Genomic DNA, 19,951 nt, shown 5'->3' with positions numbered 1-19,951 from the left:
GCAACTGGCAGGTAGAATAAAATGAGGAAAAACAAGCACACATAACTGTTTCCAGGCTGAGCATTGCCAGAATAAAAAGCTTGCAGCAGAGCTGTGAAAAGTGCATGGATTTGACATGATTTGGGGCTGTGATTAAAAATACTCCAGAAGAATGAATGGAGACAGAAATTGTTAGAAACACACATTGCCATAGGGCTGAGATTTTTCAAAGGTGCCCAGGCGATTTAGATGCTCAGTTCCCATTAAAGTTAATGACTAAAGGTCTTCTCTTTCCTCTGTTGAGCTCTTTTCTTATGGTAATAATGATCTGCATTGGTAGGCACTTCACAGAACAAACACAAATACACCGTCCCTGTACAACCTAAGGCACCAGTTGTGCAAGTTTCCACCCACACGGAGCCACATAGGTCAGCTTGTAGGTGCAGGCTCTTACGTCATAAGCTCTTTGTGAAAGGAATCAGTAGAACTGGGGAAGTCCCAGAGGCTTCACATGGATTTAAGAGTCCATTTACAGGAATCAGAGCCTAATGTTATGCGTGGTGTGACAAGTAGGGACAATTAGAGGACAGAATGGAATGGGATGAGTAAGGACAAAGGTTGTAGTAGTAGTAATAGGTCGTTACTGAATTTAGGTATGTGCACATCCTGTTCATTCAGTGAAAAGTGTTATCTTTTTCTTTTAAGCTATTTTTTGACTCTCTTCTTGTGGGCAGCATGGAAGAAGTGGGTCTGAAGGAGAGATCTGAATGAGGGGAAATTTGTGATCTCAGACCAGAGCACAAAAAGGTGTACAAAAACACATGCAGATGGTGGTTGGAGATGTTGTAATATAGGTATCCTTATCAATGCACTGTCCAGCTGAAAAATGCTTCTCTGTGTACAGCAATTTCTGATTCAGGGGAGAGAAAGTGGATCATACTATTGAAAAACAAGTTTGTGTTCTTTTCATTGCAAAGGAACAAGTGGGAAGGTGACCTTTTTTCCTAATTGTGGTCCTCTGCATTTGTACAGGTAATGTGAAAGACTTTCTTCTTAACACCATTTCTAGCAGGGAGTGAGAAGATTTTCAAAAACACAAATGAGAATTAGGCATCCAGCTTTCATTGGCTTTCAGTGAGACTTTTTCACTAACTACTCTTTGTGCATTTGAAAATCTCCATCCTTAACATTTCAAAGTGCACAAGGTAGACAGCAGTATAGGTGCTTAAAGTTTACTGTTTTACTGTAATTGTTAATTAACTGCTAGCATTATCATCTTGATGGCTATTGTTCTGTTCGGAGCAATAGTATTTAAGAGTCTGGAAGAAAGTTAGAAAATGATGACCAAATTTAATTTAAAAAAAATAAAAAAGTAAGTGAAATGTATGATAGGAAAGTAGTGGTCTTTCAAAGAACTCCTCCCTCAAAGCTCTCCAGAAGTCCTTTAACTGAGGTCTGCTAGCATGTGGAATGCTCTCCTAAGTAGAGTAATGGAAGCCCTATTACTGGGGATATTTTAAAACAAGACTGAGCGAAGCAGTACAAAACATATAATAGAGAGCAATGCGGAAATGTCTGGGCTATAGAGAAAGGTACCATCTTGGCTAACTTTTCAGATTCTAAGTAGTGACAACACACTTCACTAATGAAACCTCACATTAGAAATTCTAAATCAGTGGTTTTCAACCTGTTTTCACTTGTGAACCCATAAAAAAAATTTGAATGGAGGTGCAGATCCCTTTGAAAATCTTAGACGTAGCCTGCAGACCCCCAGGGATCTGCGGACCACAGGTTGAAAAACCACTAACAAATGCTCATTGGCTGAGTGAGGGTAAGACACTGTTGCCAACAGCTTCTGAAATCTGCCTTTTCCAACTTAATTCTTTTAGGGCCATTGCAAACACCACAGCTTTAAAGATTATACATTTTTATAAACTGTAAATTTGTGATCAAATAAATTCCCTATGCTAAAAGTTCTTTTCTGCTTCCGCGCCTCATCAGTTTTAAGTGAGAGCCACTTCCTAGCCTAAGCTTGTTGAATAGACAGATGGGACAATGAGCATGAATAGGTTTTTAGAGCCCTCTCCCTGTACCACTTGTCCTTCAAGACCTCATTCGTCTCTGTTGCTGGCAGCACAATTGGGCCTATCTTCCCTTGACCTTGATATTTTTCTACCTCCTGAAGGAAAACAAACAAACAAACACACAACTGAAAATGGCACAGATACCCATGGTATGAAGGGATTGCGCCCAGGATTATGCCTCTTTATTACAATTGCAGTTGGAACCCCTAATACTTTTGAGTGACATCGAAGGGGCTGCAATTCTTATCTGTAACTAAGGGCTTGTCTACACTGGCAATTAGCAGCGCTGCAACTTTCTCGCTCGGGGTGTGAAAACCTCCCCCCCGAGCGCAGCAAGTTTCAGCGCTGTAACGCGCCAGTACAGACAGTGCCCCAGGGCTGGGAGCCGTGCTCTCGGCGCTGGGAGCTACACCCCTCGTGGAGGGGGGTTTTTCTAGAGTGCTGGGAGAGCTCTCCCAGCACTGCGCCACAACCACACAAGCCATGTGAAAGCGCTGCCACGGCAGCACTTTAGCATTACCAGTGTAGACTAGCCCAAAGGCGGCAGTAAGCGGTCAGAGTTCATCTTGTCTTCATTCTTGTTCGTGGAGCTCAGTTCTTGCAGCTGTTTGTTCCTGTTGGTCGCAACGCCAGCCACTGACCATTATCTCCGCTTCCTTTCCATTTATAAAGTTAGTATTTTCTTAACAACTCTAGTCTCTTTTTACTTTCAGACACCTGCCTGCACTGCAGCATTTCAGCCCCTCCTTTGTGCTGTACACCATGGAGTTCTCTTTTCCTAAAGTAGACCTGGGCAGACCGCTCAAAGTCAAACAGCAGAGCAGACTAACTTATGGGACAACAGACCAGGCTCATTCGGCCCCAAGGAGTTATCAGGTTTTTCATATTCTGATCTCTTTGATATTCTAAAAATGCGGTGTTAAACAAATTGATCAGGCTACAAAGAGAGAAAGGAATCATAGAATCATAGAATATCAGGGTTGGAAGGGACCCCTGAAGGTCATCTAGTCCAACCCCCTGCTCGAAGCAGGACCAATTCCCAGTTAAATCATCCCAGCCAGGGCTTTGTCAAGCCTGACCTTAAAAACCTCTAAGGAAGGAGATTCTACCACCTCCTAGGTAACGCATTCCAGTGTTTCACCACCCTCTTAGTGAAAAAGTTTTTCCTAATATCCAATCTAAACCTCCCCCACTGCAACTTGAGACCATTACTCCTCGTTCTGTCATCTGCTACCATTGAGAACAGTCTAGAGCCATCCTCTTTGGAACCCCCTTTCAGGTAGTTGAAAGCAGCTATCAAATCCCCCCTCATTCTTCTCTTCTGCAGGCTAAACAATCCCAGCTCCCTCAGCCTCTCCTCATAACTCATGTGTTCTAGACCCCTAATCATTTTTGTTGCCCTTCGCTGGACTCTCTCCAATTTATCCACATCCTTCTTGTAGTGTGGGGCCCAAAACTGGACACAGTACTCCAGATGAGGCCTCACCAATGTCGAATAGAGGGGAACGATCACGTCCCTCGATCTGCTCGCTATGCCCCTACTTATACGAAGGTGAACTCGCTGTATGTTTCAGTGTGGTCAGCACATTTTGCATTTTTCAAAGGTAATATCTCCTTGAAATGTGCCTAGGAGGAGAGGGGTGGATTCCTCCTCTTTGAAAAGGGTACAAGGGGTATGGTTGAATGTTAAGCTTTGCTGTTAATATATTGTACCCAATGAGAGTGCTGTGACTTGCATAAAAAGGGATTGGAAAGAGGCTCTCCCTGCTTGAAATTCTCCAAAAAGTTTGAGGGGACTGAATGTAAATATATGGGTGACTGGCTGCCTCTGAGACATACTATTTAGATTTATTTAGTAATGGTCTATCTCATAGAACAGAATGGAGTGTGGTAGCTCGCAGTGCTTTTTGCCAAAAACCTTAAAAGACAAACAATAAGCCAAGATCTGCTCTCTGGTACACCTGCGCAATCCCATTGACTTTGGTAGAGGTTATATGGTTCCAAGTGTGAGCAAAAGGTGTCTTTGTGTTGAAATTACACCCCTGCTCTTTCTGATCTGAATTGCCTCTGGGGAATGGAGAGGTCTGTTGTTCTGTCCATGCCATCTCTTTATATTGTCTCTAGGTTTGAAGCCTCCCTAGATAAGGGGTTGTCTCAGTGTTTTCCCCAGGAATTGAAATTATGGGAGTGTCGGAATATTCAGGGGTGATGAGGGCCGATGAGGGTTGAGACCATGAGGGTGAAGATGGGCTGTATGGTTTTACCATAGTAAAAACTGAAAAATGTTTCACAACCATTTTATTAGATTTAATTCGTGTTTTAAAATCATCACAAAAATTAAAGTTGGCTAGTCAAGCCTACTATGAAGCACTACATCTTCCTCCTTCTTGTTTTCTTGTTGTAATTTTGCACTGTTTGGTGTCTTCTTGTGTGTCCGTTACTTCCAGTCCTTTGTGATATGCCCATGATCAGGCAGAAGGCGACTTCTTTCAGAACACAAAGTTCTATTCAGTGAGGAAAAAGAACGCTCAACTGTAACTGTGACTGGGAGTAGCAAGAGATGAATTCCTAGTTCTTTCATCCCAGGAGACATAGCACAAAGATCGGGTCGAGCCACTAGCAATGATAAAGAAGTTGAAGTTAAATCTTCATTTGTTTGTCTTATGATATTCCACTCTGTGTTCAAAATTTTCTGTTCTGTCCTGGTCACATGGCAGCCCCATTGCTGGTAGTGCTTCACTCCACTGAACTGTAGGTGTTTTATAAGAGAGGCATCTGTAAAAGCTATGTAGAGGTTGAGTAGAATCCAGAAATCACTATTGTAGATTTGTAAGAATCAAGTCTGTGTACTTTTTCATCTGGCTTTACAAACACTTCTTGTCCTCTTCATTTAAGGAGTCAATATAAGTACCTTCATTAGTCAACTTCTGACCTGAAGTCTTTGCTTCTTCCAGTATATTTTCAATGGATATCTCTGACTGATCCAAGAGTAGCTTCTTTTGCTGGACAAAGATCTACTACTGTTGTAGCAAATGCCTGGATGACATTGTTTTATGACCCAAGGGGTTTCAACAGTAGACTTACAAGAGATAGAATGGCTATAGTCTTCTCTGAACTTAGTAACAAAAGTAGTCCACCAGCCTCACTACTTAGATCTGTGCTATCTTGGTGGATACTTTCCAAAGCCAGTAATAACGGTTGCAGTAATTTTAAGACAACAGCCAAGAATTGCTCTTGAGAAAGCCAGCAGGTTTTCCCAGGTTGGACTAATTTGAACTTCAATCCCAATGTATCTTCTTTTTTTTTTGGAGACGTTAGGTCCTTTTGGACTCTTGCTGGAAAAAAGAGTATAAAAAAACCATTAAATTTATGGCTTTTTAATGTCTTCTGGAGATTCTGGAGCTCGTACTAGCGCTAGCTGGAGTAGATGGCCTCTGCAGTGTGTATAGGAGAGATTAGGGTTACACTTTTCTCTGAGCAAAGCTTGTACTCCACTATGTCTTCAAGAGAAGTTTGTAGCTCAATCAAATGTACAAGGAGCCATCTGTTTGGGGTTCAATTTACAAACATTTAACTCTTCTAAGATGTCACAGATGCAGCCGATGTGTCTTCTATAACCTGAACATCTAGAATGCATCTGCTGGCCTACCGCGGACATCAAAATCACATACACAATGATTTAATACTTGATGCTTATTTGCATTCATCAGCCATGTATGCACATATTTTGAATATGGTGAGAGAGTTCTTCATTTTTTCAACTGCTGAGTCTTTCATTGTTGCACCGCATGCTTCTAGAGAGTCAGCTGAATTTTTTCAGAAAGATAGTGAGCATTTGCCAGTCTTGTTTGAAACCAGTGTCCGACTTCAGGATTAACAAATGACAATGCACTTAACGTTGGCCTCCAGTTTGTAGTGTGTGGTATCTTTTGTTTAAATAGAAAGTATGGTGCAACAGCCATGTTGGTTCACGTAAACTGAGTTGTGTTTCCAGCATTCTTAACAGCCTCATTAAGTTCTTCTAAAATTGGCTTTGACGGTGGCTGGCTTATAAGGCTTTCTGCATGTTGATGCAGTCCAGAGGCATGGTGTTCTGCAGCCTTTTCATGTAGGCTGTTAGTATTGGCTTAGCTGATCAGTCTGGCAAACCAAGCTCCTCCACTTTTACTATATAAATCCATGTTATGCCCACATCTTGAATTCTGCTTGCAGGTCTGGTCACCCCATCTCAAAAAAGATATATTGGAATTGGAGAAGGTACAGAGAAGGGCAACAAAAATTATTAGGGGTATGGAACAGATTCCATAAGAGGAGAGATTAAAAATACTAGTATCAGGGGATAGCCGTGTTAGTCTATATCCACAAAAACAACAAGGAGTCTGGTGGCACCTTAAAGACTAACAGATTTATTTGGGCATAAGCATAAAAAATAATCTGCCAACAGACTCCTTGTTGTTATTAAAAAGAACATGAATAGGAAAAAGACTGGGACTTTTCAGCTTGGAAAAGAGACAACTAAGAGGGGATATGATAGAGATTTATAAAATCTTGACTGGTGTGGAGAAAATGAATAAGGCAGTGTTATTTGCCCTTTCACTGAACACAAGAACTAGGGGTCACTGAATGAAATTAATATGCAGCAAGTTTAAAACAAACAAAAGGAAGTATTTCTTCACACAATGCACAGGCAACCCGTGGAACTTTTTGCCAGGGATGTTGTGAAGGCCAAAATTGTAACAGGGTTCAAAAAAGAACTACGTAAGTTCATGGAGGTTAGGTCCATCAATGACTATGAGCCAGGATGGGCAGGGATGCAACACCAAGCTCTGAGTGTCCCTTGCCTCTGTTCGCCAGAAGCTGGAAGTAGAAGACGGGATGGATCACTCAATGATTCCCTGTTCTGTTCATTCCCTCTAAAGCACCTGGAAGACAGGATACTGAGATAGATGGACCATTGGTCTGACGCAATATAGCTGTTCTTACATAAAAAAATAATTATAATAAAGTTTAGTACAGAAACTCCCCAAGATAATGACCTCTTGAGATAGCGATGATGTGAGATAATGACCTTGGCAAATAATGCATTTCAAAAATCTTGCCCTACTAGGAAACATATATTAATATAAGTTTCCCAGTCACAAATCTATTCCGGAGTGAAGTCACGAAAACATAGTTCAGTGCTCTGGCCGCTGTTGTCTGTCGTGCCACTGTTCACTCTACCACTCTGTCCCCAACGGCCCTGCACTGTCATCTTCCGCTGCTACCTGCCACTGTGACCTCTGTGAGTCGGTCTCTTGAGGGTCCACCCAGCTGTCAGTGGGGGAACCTCACTACTAGAGCAAGCTGGGCTGTCTCTTCCACAGAAACTCTGTCTCACAGCTGGTCTAAGCACTTAGACCTGATTATCAGTGATTTCAGCTCTAGTGCTCACTCATGAAGACTAATCGTCTCTCTCTCTCTAAGCAGGAGAGAGGGGCAGGTCAAATAGTGCCTGTGACTTAGGCAGAGCCCACACCACCAAGCAAAACACCTGTGCCCCACCTTCTCGCTCGCTCTCTCTCTTCACTAGGATCTGGCATCCAAACCTCCTGCTTAGGGAGTGCAGTTCAGTTGAGGGTGACCAGTGCTTAATTTGTAATGAAAGAGGTGCCGGGGCTCAAGCAAATTTGTTACTTTCATAGCTGATGTGACAAGCCCAGAGGTCCCAAGGCGATGAACTGCCCAGTCTAGAGGTGCTGGAGCTCACTGTATATGCTTTTAAAGTGCGTACTAATGTTTCAATTCAAATTTCCAATCAATGACTAAATTGGCAACACTGCATGTAACTTGGGGGGTGGGAGATTGGGGAAATTTTGGGGGGTGGGTGTCTAGGGAAATCCCTGGGTTGTCTACAGACAAATTTGCACCAATTCAGGTAACTTCCACCTCTCCCACCGCAGTGTAAATACTGGTATTTTGGTTTAAGGGTGGCTTATTTTGGTTTGAGTATACCTTATTTCAGCTTAATTAAAATCTGTTCCTAATTAACTTAACTAAACTGAAATAAGCCTCCATGAAAAACCTATTGCTCCAGTTTAACTAAATCAGTTTAAAATTGCACCTTAAGTTAAGCCAGTGCAACTTCGCAATTAGACAAGACCTAAGCATAAGAATAGATAGCTCCTGTATTGTATATTAACAAGCTACTTTATAAAATTCTGTATATTGCCCTTTTTTGACCTGATTCAAATCTCTCTCTGTCAGGGGGCCCAGCCAAGAATGGAGCAATAAGATTAGCAAGCAGTTTAGCAGCTCTCATTATGCAAGACTGACTTACTAAACGCTAGAGAGATCTGTACTTATGTCAAGAGAATTTATATTTTGATTGACATATGTTACACTGCACCAAATGTAGCCTGCTTAGAAGCAACTTATTAGTGCTCTGCAGTAGACTTTGTGGGAGTGCTGTCTGTTTCCATATTCTACTAATCAAAAGAAGTGGGGTGGTTTTTTTTTCTCCAGTCTGTTTTACTGATGTTAGCTGATGACTTTACAAACCGAAAGTCGCACAGTGCCAGACCTTCAGCTGTTGTAAATTAGCATAGCTTCATAGACTTCAGTGGAGCAACATCAGTTCATGCTAGCCGAGGATCTGACCTCAAACCTATTTATGTATATCGCTTTCATAAGACATGAAACTAAGATGTAGGGAATTGCAGACCTTGTAAGCAAGACAAGGTATAAATAATGGGTTCGTATTGCACTTCTGGCAAGGTAAATATGCAACAAAGTCATATCTGTAAGATGCATTTTTCAAGTTGTTATATAGACATGAACTGCTAAAATGTTACCTGTCGCAGACTAGTAAGGACTTTACCAGGAAGGTACTAAGGATTTAATTTTTATTTTTTCCCATTTATGCTCTCTTTCCCTACCTATTCCATTTTTGGCAAGCTGGCTCTATCGCACCCTACCTCTCAGCCAGGAACATAATTGAGGTGCTCATCCTATTGTCACCTGCATTCTGATATACTGGAAGAAATGAAGCCTGTGTTAGGTTTTGTGTTGTAAATCTTAATTTTCAGAAGGCTAGATCTCTGAAGTTTAGGCTTGTGTACTGTGTTCGTGTAATGAAATTAAATAGTGACCACGTAACGAGAGCTAGAATTTGAAAAGCTAAGACTTTTTTGCATTAGCTCTTTAGACCCTAGAAAGAACTCGTATTATGATTTGGTAATTAATCTGAATGTACTGTTGTCTAATCTCTTGGCATCTGGGATACTCCAAACTGACGTATGGAATGCTTTTTGATGCAGAAGACTTATTGAAAACATGAGTCATTTTGGGGGCAGCAATATTTAAAGATGAAAATAGCATCTGTATGTAAATGTGGATTTACAAGAAGGATTACTGTAAATGGAACTAAAATCATTTTTTTGGCATATCAGTTGTTTGTGTGCTTTCTATTTTATAAGTAAATATAAGTAAACATATGGGAAGTCAGCTCTGTTCTGTAGAAAGATGTTCCATAAGTGCCAACTATTGAAAGGAAAATCTTGAGGAATGGCTCCACAAAGCTTCAGATGATACCTCTGATATGTTATCAACCTGTGAAAAACAGTTGAGGTGTTAATTAAGAGTGGATCTCTGAATTTGTGGGTCTTTTAGCAGTTATCTGTAGTGATAAGATAAATGCAATCCTAAAGGTACAACTCCGTACACTTCTGTTGAAGCATTACTTGTTGCTTAGAAACTGTCATATGACAAGCCCAACTTTCGGAAATGAGGATGTTACGTAAAGAGCACTGGAGAGTTACTGTCTTGGCCTCTCTCGAACTGAGTGTGGTTAGGTTGAGAAAACCCTGTGCTACAAAAAAAATGCCTGACTGTAATCATGGAAAATATTAGCAATACTTTCTCTGCAGTGATGTGTCCTTTTGGGGATTGTTGTTTTTTTAAGTTATCTCCAAACTCACCGAGACTAAACTATCTATTTGTTTCACTGCAGGATCAGTTTGAGAATTTAGAAAAACACACGCAATGGGGAATTGATGTTCTGGAAAAATACATCAAGTTTGTAAAAGAGAGAACGGAGATTGAAATCAGCTATGCAAAACAACTTAGGTAAGTTGATCATCTTCATTTCAGAAGGACATGAGTAATGTGGGGGTGCAGTTAGCCATGCAATAATAAAGCGTTTTTGAATGGCACGTATTAGCTTCTATGTGCATACAGTAGAACCCCAGCCTTACAAACGCCTTGGGAATAGGTTGTTCATAACTCTGAAATGTTTGTAACTCTGAACAAAATGTTATGGTTGTTCTTTCAAAAGTTTATAACTGAACGTTGACTTAATACAGCTTTGAAACTTTACTACGCAGAAGAAAAATGCTGCTTTTAACCATCTTAATTTAAATGAAACAGCACAGAAAGTTTCCTAATTTTGTCAAATCTTTTTTTAAACTTTAGTTTTTTACTAGTTTACATTTAACACAGTACTGTACCGTATTTGCTCTTTTTTTTGGTCTCCGCTGCTGCCTGATTGCATATGTCCAGTTCCAAATGATGTGTGTAGTTGAGCAGTCCATTCGTAACACTGAGGTTCTACTGTATCTAGTTTACTTTCCTCTTTCCTTAGATCTCCATTTGCTTGGCTTATAAAAATCCTGTTTAGCAGGCAGAATGGGTTGCTTAAACAGTAGAAAATAAAGTTCAAGTTAATTTCACACATTTGGAAACTGTTAGAGCAAATTTCTCCTCAAAGTAAATGTGTTGTGTATGTAACAGAGTAGCCTCTCTAGTTTACTCATGGTTTGTGGACTGAGTGCAAGGCGGTTCATGGAACTTTATACATGATAGTAGAGAGAGGCTGAGGAAAGGGTGTACGGGGTGAGAGCTCAGCCTTGAGGCTGAATCAAGGCATTGATTTGAATTTAATTGCTTGAAAATCTCCTTAGCAGTCCACGTGAAGTTTAAGCCTAAAAGGGCAGCAAAATTGTGAATGCAGCTTGAATGGTGGAATTTCATGAGAACTTCCAGTTTATTGGTCAAAATCTCATGAGAACAGCCCTCCTAGGTGAATAAGTGGAAGTATCTGAACTGGAACCAGAAAATAAGATCCTACCTGTTTACAATCTGCAGTGAACCTAGAGATTTAGATCCAGACTCTTCCCTGCTCCCCAAAATTCAAAGGGATTCAAGTATGAGGTTCTGGCCTATCTCAAATACTAAGGCGTAATACCCATAAAAAGCTTGGGAGATTTGTGGTGTTTTTGCTAAATAGCTGTGCTTTAGAGAAAATGACCTTTCATATCTGTGTGACTTGCCATATACAAGGACCTTTAATTGTATAATGAGCTGGTGTCTGGATAAAGCCCATCATGTACTTACTGACTGCTGAAGAAGAATGTACTGTTTCCCCAAGGACAAAGTGATTTAAATCAAAGCAATTTAAATAACCAGTTTTTAATTGTGTTGCATTTATATATTTCAATTATTTTCCTAAAGAAAGGCTGATTCTCATTGATTGGTAACCATTAAAACAGGTTGATTTGCAAATAAATGTAATCTTTACACTAAATTTGGTGTTTCTTTTTGCCAACCAGGAGGATACACTATGTCTATACACATTTATTTAAGCAGTTATATAGCTTAACTTACATTTATTTGAATTACATTCTTACTTTTTTTATGTTAGAAAATGGTGAATGATGCATTGCTTATTTTCTAGATGATTAATGTTGTACCTGTGATTTGTATCAAGCTGCATTTGAATGGAAATTCCAATGAATTAAAAATGCACAAAAGCACCATTTACAATTTTTTTTTATTATATTAAAACTACTTTAAATGTGCTGGATACATAAGAAAAAAATGTATCAAAAATGTTTTGCATTGAAAACTGAAAACTGACATTAAACAAAGGAAGTATTATCTATAGTTAGTGAATTGAACTTGTTGTTTTTAGTCACAATGTCCTTCAACATTTTAGAATTGATGGATCTCATCCTCTCACACTTAGCTTTTCTTCATAGATTGAAAGAGGAAAACAAGCTTCCCTGCTTTTTCAACTCTCAGAAGGTTTCATAACTTTGAATGAACTATTAATTGAACTGAACTAGTTGAATAAATTGAAGAAAATATTCACTCTGCACCTGCAGAAGAGGTTACTGCTGTCAAAGGCTGGTTTAACACTTCTGCAAACTCTGGTCCCAGATACTTAGCCAGTGACTTCCACAAGACTTCAGTGGTTTGATTTTCTTTAAAACTTTGCAGCAAATATGTACTGCTTAATGTTTTGTGTTGTTGTTTTTTTAATTTAATTTTAAAATTTTGATATAATAAGTTTAGGCCTTAACATGGGTTGTCATAACTTGAAATTTAGTTTTAAATAGTTTTTTTTTTTAAATAAACCTGTATTTATATTTAAAACATAGTTTAAATTTTAAATAATGACACTGCTGAGAGTGCCAAATTCAGGAAAGACTGCCAAGAAATAGGGCAGACTCACCCCAAACTAGTGGTTATTCTATCATTAGAGTATTCCAAGCCAGTAACAAAAGTGAACTTCTGTATCACCACACTGGTTAACAAGAAGTCAAAAATGCAGTATCCTTAGGCATTCCATCCCTTGGCTCACCGCAGAGCCACTGGACTTGATGATGAGTGGTTTCTGAAAACCAGTTTAATCAGATACAGGGTCCTTCCAATCCCAAGGGATCAGTCTCTTAGCCAGGTGAATATATAACTCAGCTCTTACCCAATAATCATGCTGATGCCAATCCTTTAGTAACTAAAACTAACGGTTTAATAATATTTAAAAAAAGAAAGAAGAGGAATGGTTAAAGGATCATATATAACATACAAATGATTTTCATTGTTCTTAGATCAGGATCACAGCAGTAATGGAATAAACTGCTAACTTGCAAAAGTTTGTGGAATCACACAAACAGATTGGGGGTTATCAGTCCTTGTTCAAAGCTTCCTTGTTAGAAATTCAGTCCAGAGAAATGAAGCAGAAAATGAAGACAAAATGGAGATGTCTCAGGTGCCTTTTTATATCCTCTGCCATGTGCATGTAGGGTTGCCAACTTTCTAACTGCACAAAACTGAACACCCTAACCCTACCCTTTCCCCGAGACCAGGCCCGGCCCAGCCCCCGCTCACTGCGTTCCCCCTCCCTTGGTGGCTTGCGCTCCCCCACCCTCACTCACTTTCACTGGGCTCAGGAAGGGGGTTGGGGTGCAGGAGGGGGTGAGGGCTCTAACTGGGGATGCAGGCTCCAGGGTGGGGCCAGAAACGAGGGGTTCTGAATGTGGGAGGGGGCTCCAGGCTGGGGAAGGGAGTTGGGGTGCAGGAAAGGGAGAGGGCTCCAGCTCAGGGTGCAGGCTCTGGGGTGGGACCAGGGATGAGGGGTTTGGGGTGCAGGCTGGGGCCAAGGGATTCGGAATGTGGGAGGGGGCTGCTGGTCGAGGCAGGGGGTGAGGGCTCTGAGCTGGGGGTGTGGGCTCTGGGGTGGGGCTGGGGCTGGGGTTTGGAGTGCAGGGGGAGGCTCCAGGCTGGGGGTGAAGCCGAGGGGTTGAGGCTGGGGGTTGGAATGCAGAAGGGGGTACAGACTCTGGGTTGGGGCCAGGGATGAGGGGTTTGGGGTGCAGGAAGGGGCTCTGGGTTTGGGGGGGCTCAGTGCTGGGGCAGGGGGTTGGGGTGTGGGCTCACCTCGGGCAGCTCCCGGGCAGCGGGCCTAACGCAGGCTCCCTGCCTGTCTTGGCACCGCGCTGCACCCCGGAAGCGACCAGCAGGTCCAGCTCCTAAGTGGAGGGACCAGGAGGCTCCACGCTCTGCTCTCACCCGCAGGCATCGCCCCCCAGGTCCCATTAGCCATCTTATTTAATCTTTTTATTGCTGACCTTGGCACAAAAAGCGGGAATGTGCTAATAAAGTTTGCAGATGACACAAAGCTGGGAGGTATGGCCAATACAGAGAAGGACCGGGATATCATACAGGAAGATCTGGATGACCTTGTAAACTGGAGTAATGGTAATAGGATGAAATTTAATAGTGAAAAGTGCAAGGTCATGCATTTAGGGATTAATAACAAGAATTTCTGTTATAAACTGGGGACGCATCATTTGGAAGTAACAGAGGAGGAGCAGGACCTCGGACTATTGGTTGATCACAGGATCACGATGAGCCGCCAATGTGATATGGCCGTGAAAAAAGCTAATGCGGTCTTGGGATGCATCAGGCGAGGTATTTCCAGTAGAGATAAGGAGGTGTTAGTACCGTTATACAAGGCACTGGTGAGACCTCATCTGGAATATTGTGGGCAGGTCTGGTCTCCCATGTTTAAGAAGGATGAATTCAAACTGGAAAAGGTACAAAGAAGGGTTGCTAGGATGATCTGAGGAATGGAAAACCTGTCTTATGACAGGAGACTCAAGGAGCTTGGCTTGTTTAGCCTAACCAAAAGAAGGCTGAGAGGAGATGTGATTGCTATCTATAAATATATCAGAGGGATAAATACCATGGAGGGAGAATTATTATTTAAGCTCAGTACCAATGTGGACACAAGAACAAATGGATATAAACTGGGCATCAGGAAGTTTAGACTTGAAATTAGACGATGGTTTCTAACCCTCAGAGGAGTGAAGTTCTGGAACAGCCTTCCAAGGGAAGCAGTGGGGGCAAAAGACATATCTGACTTCAAGACTAAGCTCGATAAGTTTATGGAGGAGATGTTATGATGGGCTAGCCTAATTTTGGCAATTAATTGATCTTGAACTATTCATGGTAAATAGGCCCAGTGGCCTGTGATGGGATGTTAGATGGGGTGGGATCTGAGTTACTACAGAGAATTCTTTCCTGGATGTGTGGCTGGTGAGTCTTGCCCACATGCTCAGGGTTTAGCTGATCACCATATTTGGGGTCAGGAAGGAATTATCCTCCAGGGCAGATTGGCAGAGGCCCTGAGGTTTTTTCACCTTCCTCTGCAGCATGGGGCACGGGTCACTTGCTGGAGGATTCTCTGCACCTTGAAGTCTTTAAACCACGATTTGAGGACTTCAATAGCTCAGACATAAGTTAGGGGCTTGTTACAGGAGTTGGTGGGTCCGATTCCTTGGCCTGTGTTGTGCAGGAGGTCAGACTAGACGATCATAATGGTCCCTTCTGACCTTAAAGTCTATGATTCTATGAATAGGAGTGTGGTGGAAGTGCTTGGTGCAGGGGTAGTGCGCGGAGCCCCGTGAACTCCCTGTCTAGGAGCCAGACCTGCTGGCTGCTTCCAGGGCACAGCGTGGGGCCAGGACAGGTAGCACTAGCTGGCCTTAGCCCCATAGCACCGCCGAACGGACTTTTAATGGCCCAGTCGCCAGGGTCCATTTTCGACTGGGCGTTCCAGTCGAAAACTGTACACCTGGCAACCCTATATGCATAGAAGTTCACAGCCCCTGTTTGTGGAAAAAGAAAAGGAGGACTTGTAGCACCTTAAAGACTAACAAATTTATTTGAGCATAAGCTTTCATGAGCTACAGCTCACTTCATCAGTTACTGACCCAAGATGGATTCCAGGGTGACATGAGCATATCATATGTCTTTACATGGTTTGCTGACTCACAGGGGCCGGCCATTGGCCCCTCATTGTCTGAAGCATTTTCAGGAAGAGCCATCTGGACTGGATGAGTTTCTTCAATGGCCCATTGTGAGAGCTGAGTGTCCTTGATGGGCCATCCACAGGAAGTTGTGTAGCCTTGATGTAGATTCTCTCTGGGGTTTCAGAGTAGCAGCCATGTTAGTCTGTATTCGCAAAAAGAAAAGGAGTACTTGTGGCACCTTAGAGACTAACAAATTTATTTGAGCATAAGCTTTCGTGAGCTACAGCTCACTTCATCGGATGCATTCAGTGGAAAATACAGTGGGGAGATTTATATACATAGAGAACATGAAACAATGGGTGTTACCATACACACAGTAACGAGAGTAATCACTTAAAGTGAGCTATTACCAGCAGGAGAGTGGGGTAGGGGGGTGGGGCACCTTTTGTAGTGATAATCAAGGTGGGCCATTTCCAGAAGTTGACAAGAACTTCTGAGGAACAGTGGGGGGTGGGCGGGTGAGAATAAACATGGGGAAATAGTTTTACTTTGTGTAATGACCCATCCACTCCCAGTCTCTATTCAAGCCTAAGTTAATTGTATCCAGTTTGCAAATTAATTCCAATTCAGCAGTCTCTCCTTGGAGTCTGTTTTTGAAGTTTTTTTGTTGAAGAATTGCAACTTTTAGGTCTGTAATCGAGTGACCAGAGAGATTGAAGTGTTCTCCAACTGGTTTTTGAATGTTATAATTCTTGACGTCTGATTTGTGTCCATTTATTCTTTTACGTAGAGACTGTCCAGTTTGACCAATGTACATGGCAGAGGGGCATTGTTGGCACATGATGGCATATATCACATTGGTAGATGTGCAGGTGAATGAGCCTCTGATAGTGTGGCTGATGTGATTAGGCCCTATGATGGTGTCCCCTGAATAGATATGTGGACACAGTTGGCAACGGGCTTTGTTGCAAGGATAGGTTCCTGGGTTAGTGGTTCTGTTGTGTGGTGTGTGGTTGCTGGTGAGTATTTGCTTCAGGTTGTGGGGCTGTCTGTAAGCAAGGACTGGCCTGTCTCCCAAGATCTGTGAGAGTGATGGTTTGTCCTTCAGGATAGGTTGTAGATCCTTGATGATGCATTGGAGAGATTTTAGTTGGGGGCTGAAGGTGACGGCTAGTGGCGTTCTGTTATTTTCTTTTTGGGCCTGTCCTGTAGTAGGTGACTTCTGGGTACTCTTCTGGCTCTGTCAGTCTGTTTCTTCACTTCCGCAGGTGGGTATTGTAGTTGTAAGAATGCTTGATAGAGATCTTGTAAGTGTTTGTCTCTGTCTGAGGGGTTGGAGCAAATGCGGTTGTATCGCAGAGCTTGGCTGTAGACGATGGATCGTGTGGTGTGGTCTGGATGAAAGCTGGAGGCATGTCGGTAGGAATAGCGGTCAGTAGGTTTCCAGTATAGGGTGGTGTTTATGTGATCATTGCTTATTAGCACCGTAGTGTCCAGGAAGTGGATCTCTTGTGTGGACTGGTCCAGGCTGAGGTTGATGGTGGGATGGAAATTGTTGAAATCATGGTGGAATTCCTCAAGGGCTTCTTTTCCATGGGTCCAGATGATGAAGATGTCATCAATGTAGCACAAGTAGAGTAGGGGCATTAGGGGACGAGAGCTGAGGAAGCGTTGTTCTAAGTCAGCCATAAAAATGTTGGCATACTGTGTGGCCATGCGGGTACCCATAGCAGTGCTGCTGATTTGAAGGTATACATTGTCCCCAAATGTGAAATATTTATGGGTGAGGACAAAGTCACAAAATTCAGCCACCAGGTTTGCCGTGACATTATCTGGGATAGTGTTCCTGAAGGCTTGTAGTCCATCTTTGAATGGAATATTGGTGTAGAGGGCTTCTACATCCATAGTGGCCAGGATGGTGTTTTCAGGAAGATCACCGATGGATTGTAGTTTCCTCAGGAAATCAGTGGTGTCTCGAAGATAGCTGGGAGTGCTGCTAGCGTGGGGCCTGAGGAGGGAGTCTACATTGCCAGACAATCCTGCTGTGAGGGTGCCAATGCCTGAGATGATGGGGTGTCCAGGATTTCCAGGTTTATGGGTCTTGGGTAGCAGATAGAATACCCCAGGTCAGGGTTCCAGGGGTGTGTCTGTGCGGATTTGTTCTTGTGCTTTTTCAGGGAGTTTCTTGAGCAAATGCTGTAGTTCCTTTTGGTAACCCCCAGTGGGATCAGAGGGTAATGGCTTGTAGAAAGTGCTGTTGGAGAGCTGCCGAGCAGCCTCTTGTTCATATTCCAACCTATTCATGATGACGACAGCACCTCCTTTGTCAGCCTTTTTGGTTATGATGTCAGAGTTGTTTCTGAGGCTGTGGATGGCATTGTGTTCTGCACGGCTGAGGTTATGGGGCAAGTGATGCTGCTTTTCCACAATTTCAGCCTGTGCATGTCGGCGGAAGCACTCTATGTAGAAGTCCAGTCTGTTGTTTCGACTTTTAGGAGGAGTCCACCCAGAATCCTTCTTTTTGTAGTCTTGGTAGCAAGGTCTCTGTGGGTTAGTATGTTGTTCAAAGGTATGTTGGAAATATTCCTTGAGTCGGAGACGTCGAAAATAGGATTCTAGGTCACCACAGAACTGTATCCTGTTCATGGGGGTGGAGGGGCAGAAGGAGAGGCCCCGAGATAGGACAGATTCTTCTGCGGGGCTAAGAGTATAGTTGGATAGATTAACAATATTGCTGGGTGGGTTAAGGGAACCACTGTTGTGGCCTCTTGTGGCATGTAGTAGTTTAGATAGTTTAGTGTCCTTTTTCTGTTGTAGAGAAGCAAAGTGTATGTTGTAAATGGCTTGTCTAGTTTTTGTGAAGTCCAGCCACGAGGCAGTTTGTGTGGAAGGTTTTTTTTTATGAGAGTATCCAGTTTTGAGAGCTCATTCTCAATCTTTCCCTGTTTGCAGTAGAGGATGCTGATCAGGTGGTTCCGCAGTTTCTTTGAGAGTGTGTGGCACAAGCTGTCAGCATAGTCTGTGTGGTATGTAGATTGTAATGGATTTTTTACCTTCAGTCCTTTTGGTACGATGTCCATCTGTTTGCATTTGGAAAGGAAGATGATGTCTGTCTGTATCTGTACGAGTTTTTTCATGAAGTTGATAGATTTCCACTCCATACGGCTAAATTCAGTGCCTTGCATAATGACAGGTTTCAGAGTAGCGGCCGTGTTAGTCTGTATTCGCAAAAAGAAAAGGAGTACTTGTGGCACCTTCGAGACTAACAAATTTATTTGAGCAGGAATACAAATGAACAGCGCAAGGTCTGTGCATTGTTTAAGTCCCACTTAAGTGATGCATAAGTGCTCTGCACAGGGGAAAATTTCACACTCTGTGATTTACTTCTAACTGTTCCTGATTTTAGACCCAAATTCACATCTTGCTCAAACTGATGGTTCTCTTACTCATATGATTACAAGTTATTTATATCATAAATATTGAATAATTAAACCAAGACTTTAGGGAAAAAATGCTAAAATAAACTGATCCAACATCAGTAGTTCTTGCACTGTGTTTTTACCCTTATTTGGGTCTTGACATGTTTAGCGGTTTGATCTGGAAGTTCAAAGGGTATTCCACACACATACACAAATCTGATTTTATTTAATAGAGGATGAGCTCAGAGTATAAAAGGGCCAAGGTTCTCAGATACCACAGATACTAGCTTAGTTTCCTGCAAATGATGTATAGATAGCTCTAAGAAAGATAGGTATGAAAGAGCATTTCAAACACCATGAAAATTTGAGAATTAATTGGTACTACCAAGTCAAGGAAAGCTTCGCACCCTAGTGCAAAATGAATTTCTATAGAGCAAATACTATAGGGCTTGTCATGCAAAGTACTGAACGCTCTTGGCCCTGATCCAGCACTATGTTGAAGCAGATGCCTAACTTTAAACATGTGAATAATTCCATTGATTTCAGCAGGGTTGGTCACATGCTTAACTTTAAGCACGTTGCCTACAGCATCAGGCTAGTATGCTTCAGTACCTTGAAGGATCAAGCCTTAGACGAGAAAATATTTCCCGCTGACTATATTAGAGCTGTGGTTACTGTTCCCAACTTTTAGTTTTTTCTTAGTAAAACAAAACAAACAAACAAAAAAACCAGCTGACACAATATGTGATAAACAATGAAACATGTTTGTTTAATCCAACTGCTAATCCTTGTCATACACCTTCTAATCCTTTGCATGTAAAAACATGCTCTGCTTGGTGCTTTTCATAGTGCTTTAAGGTGATTCTGCACAGTCAGAGGCTCACACGGGGATGACAAC

The 19,951-nt window shown here is 42.2% G+C and overlaps 1 protein-coding gene across 12 annotated transcripts in view; it reads left to right on the top strand.

Moving 5' to 3' along the window:
* The window catches only part of FNBP1 (formin binding protein 1), a 152,851-nt gene that overhangs the window by 44,703 nt on the left and 88,197 nt on the right, over positions 1–19,951 (top strand). For all 12 annotated transcript variants that reach the window (XM_084650134.1, XM_084650135.1, XM_084650139.1 and 9 more), the window contains exon 2: positions 10,051–10,166. In XM_084650134.1, coding sequence (XP_084506260.1) covers positions 10,051–10,166 — 116 coding nt within the window. The remainder of the gene's footprint in view (positions 1–10,050; positions 10,167–19,951) is intronic.

This window comes from Lepidochelys olivacea, assembly GCF_965140295.1.
Source record: "Lepidochelys olivacea isolate rLepOli2 genome assembly, chromosome: 16".
Taxonomy (NCBI): domain Eukaryota; kingdom Metazoa; phylum Chordata; order Testudines; family Cheloniidae; genus Lepidochelys; species Lepidochelys olivacea.
This window is presented reverse-complemented; position numbering and strand designations above follow the sequence as displayed.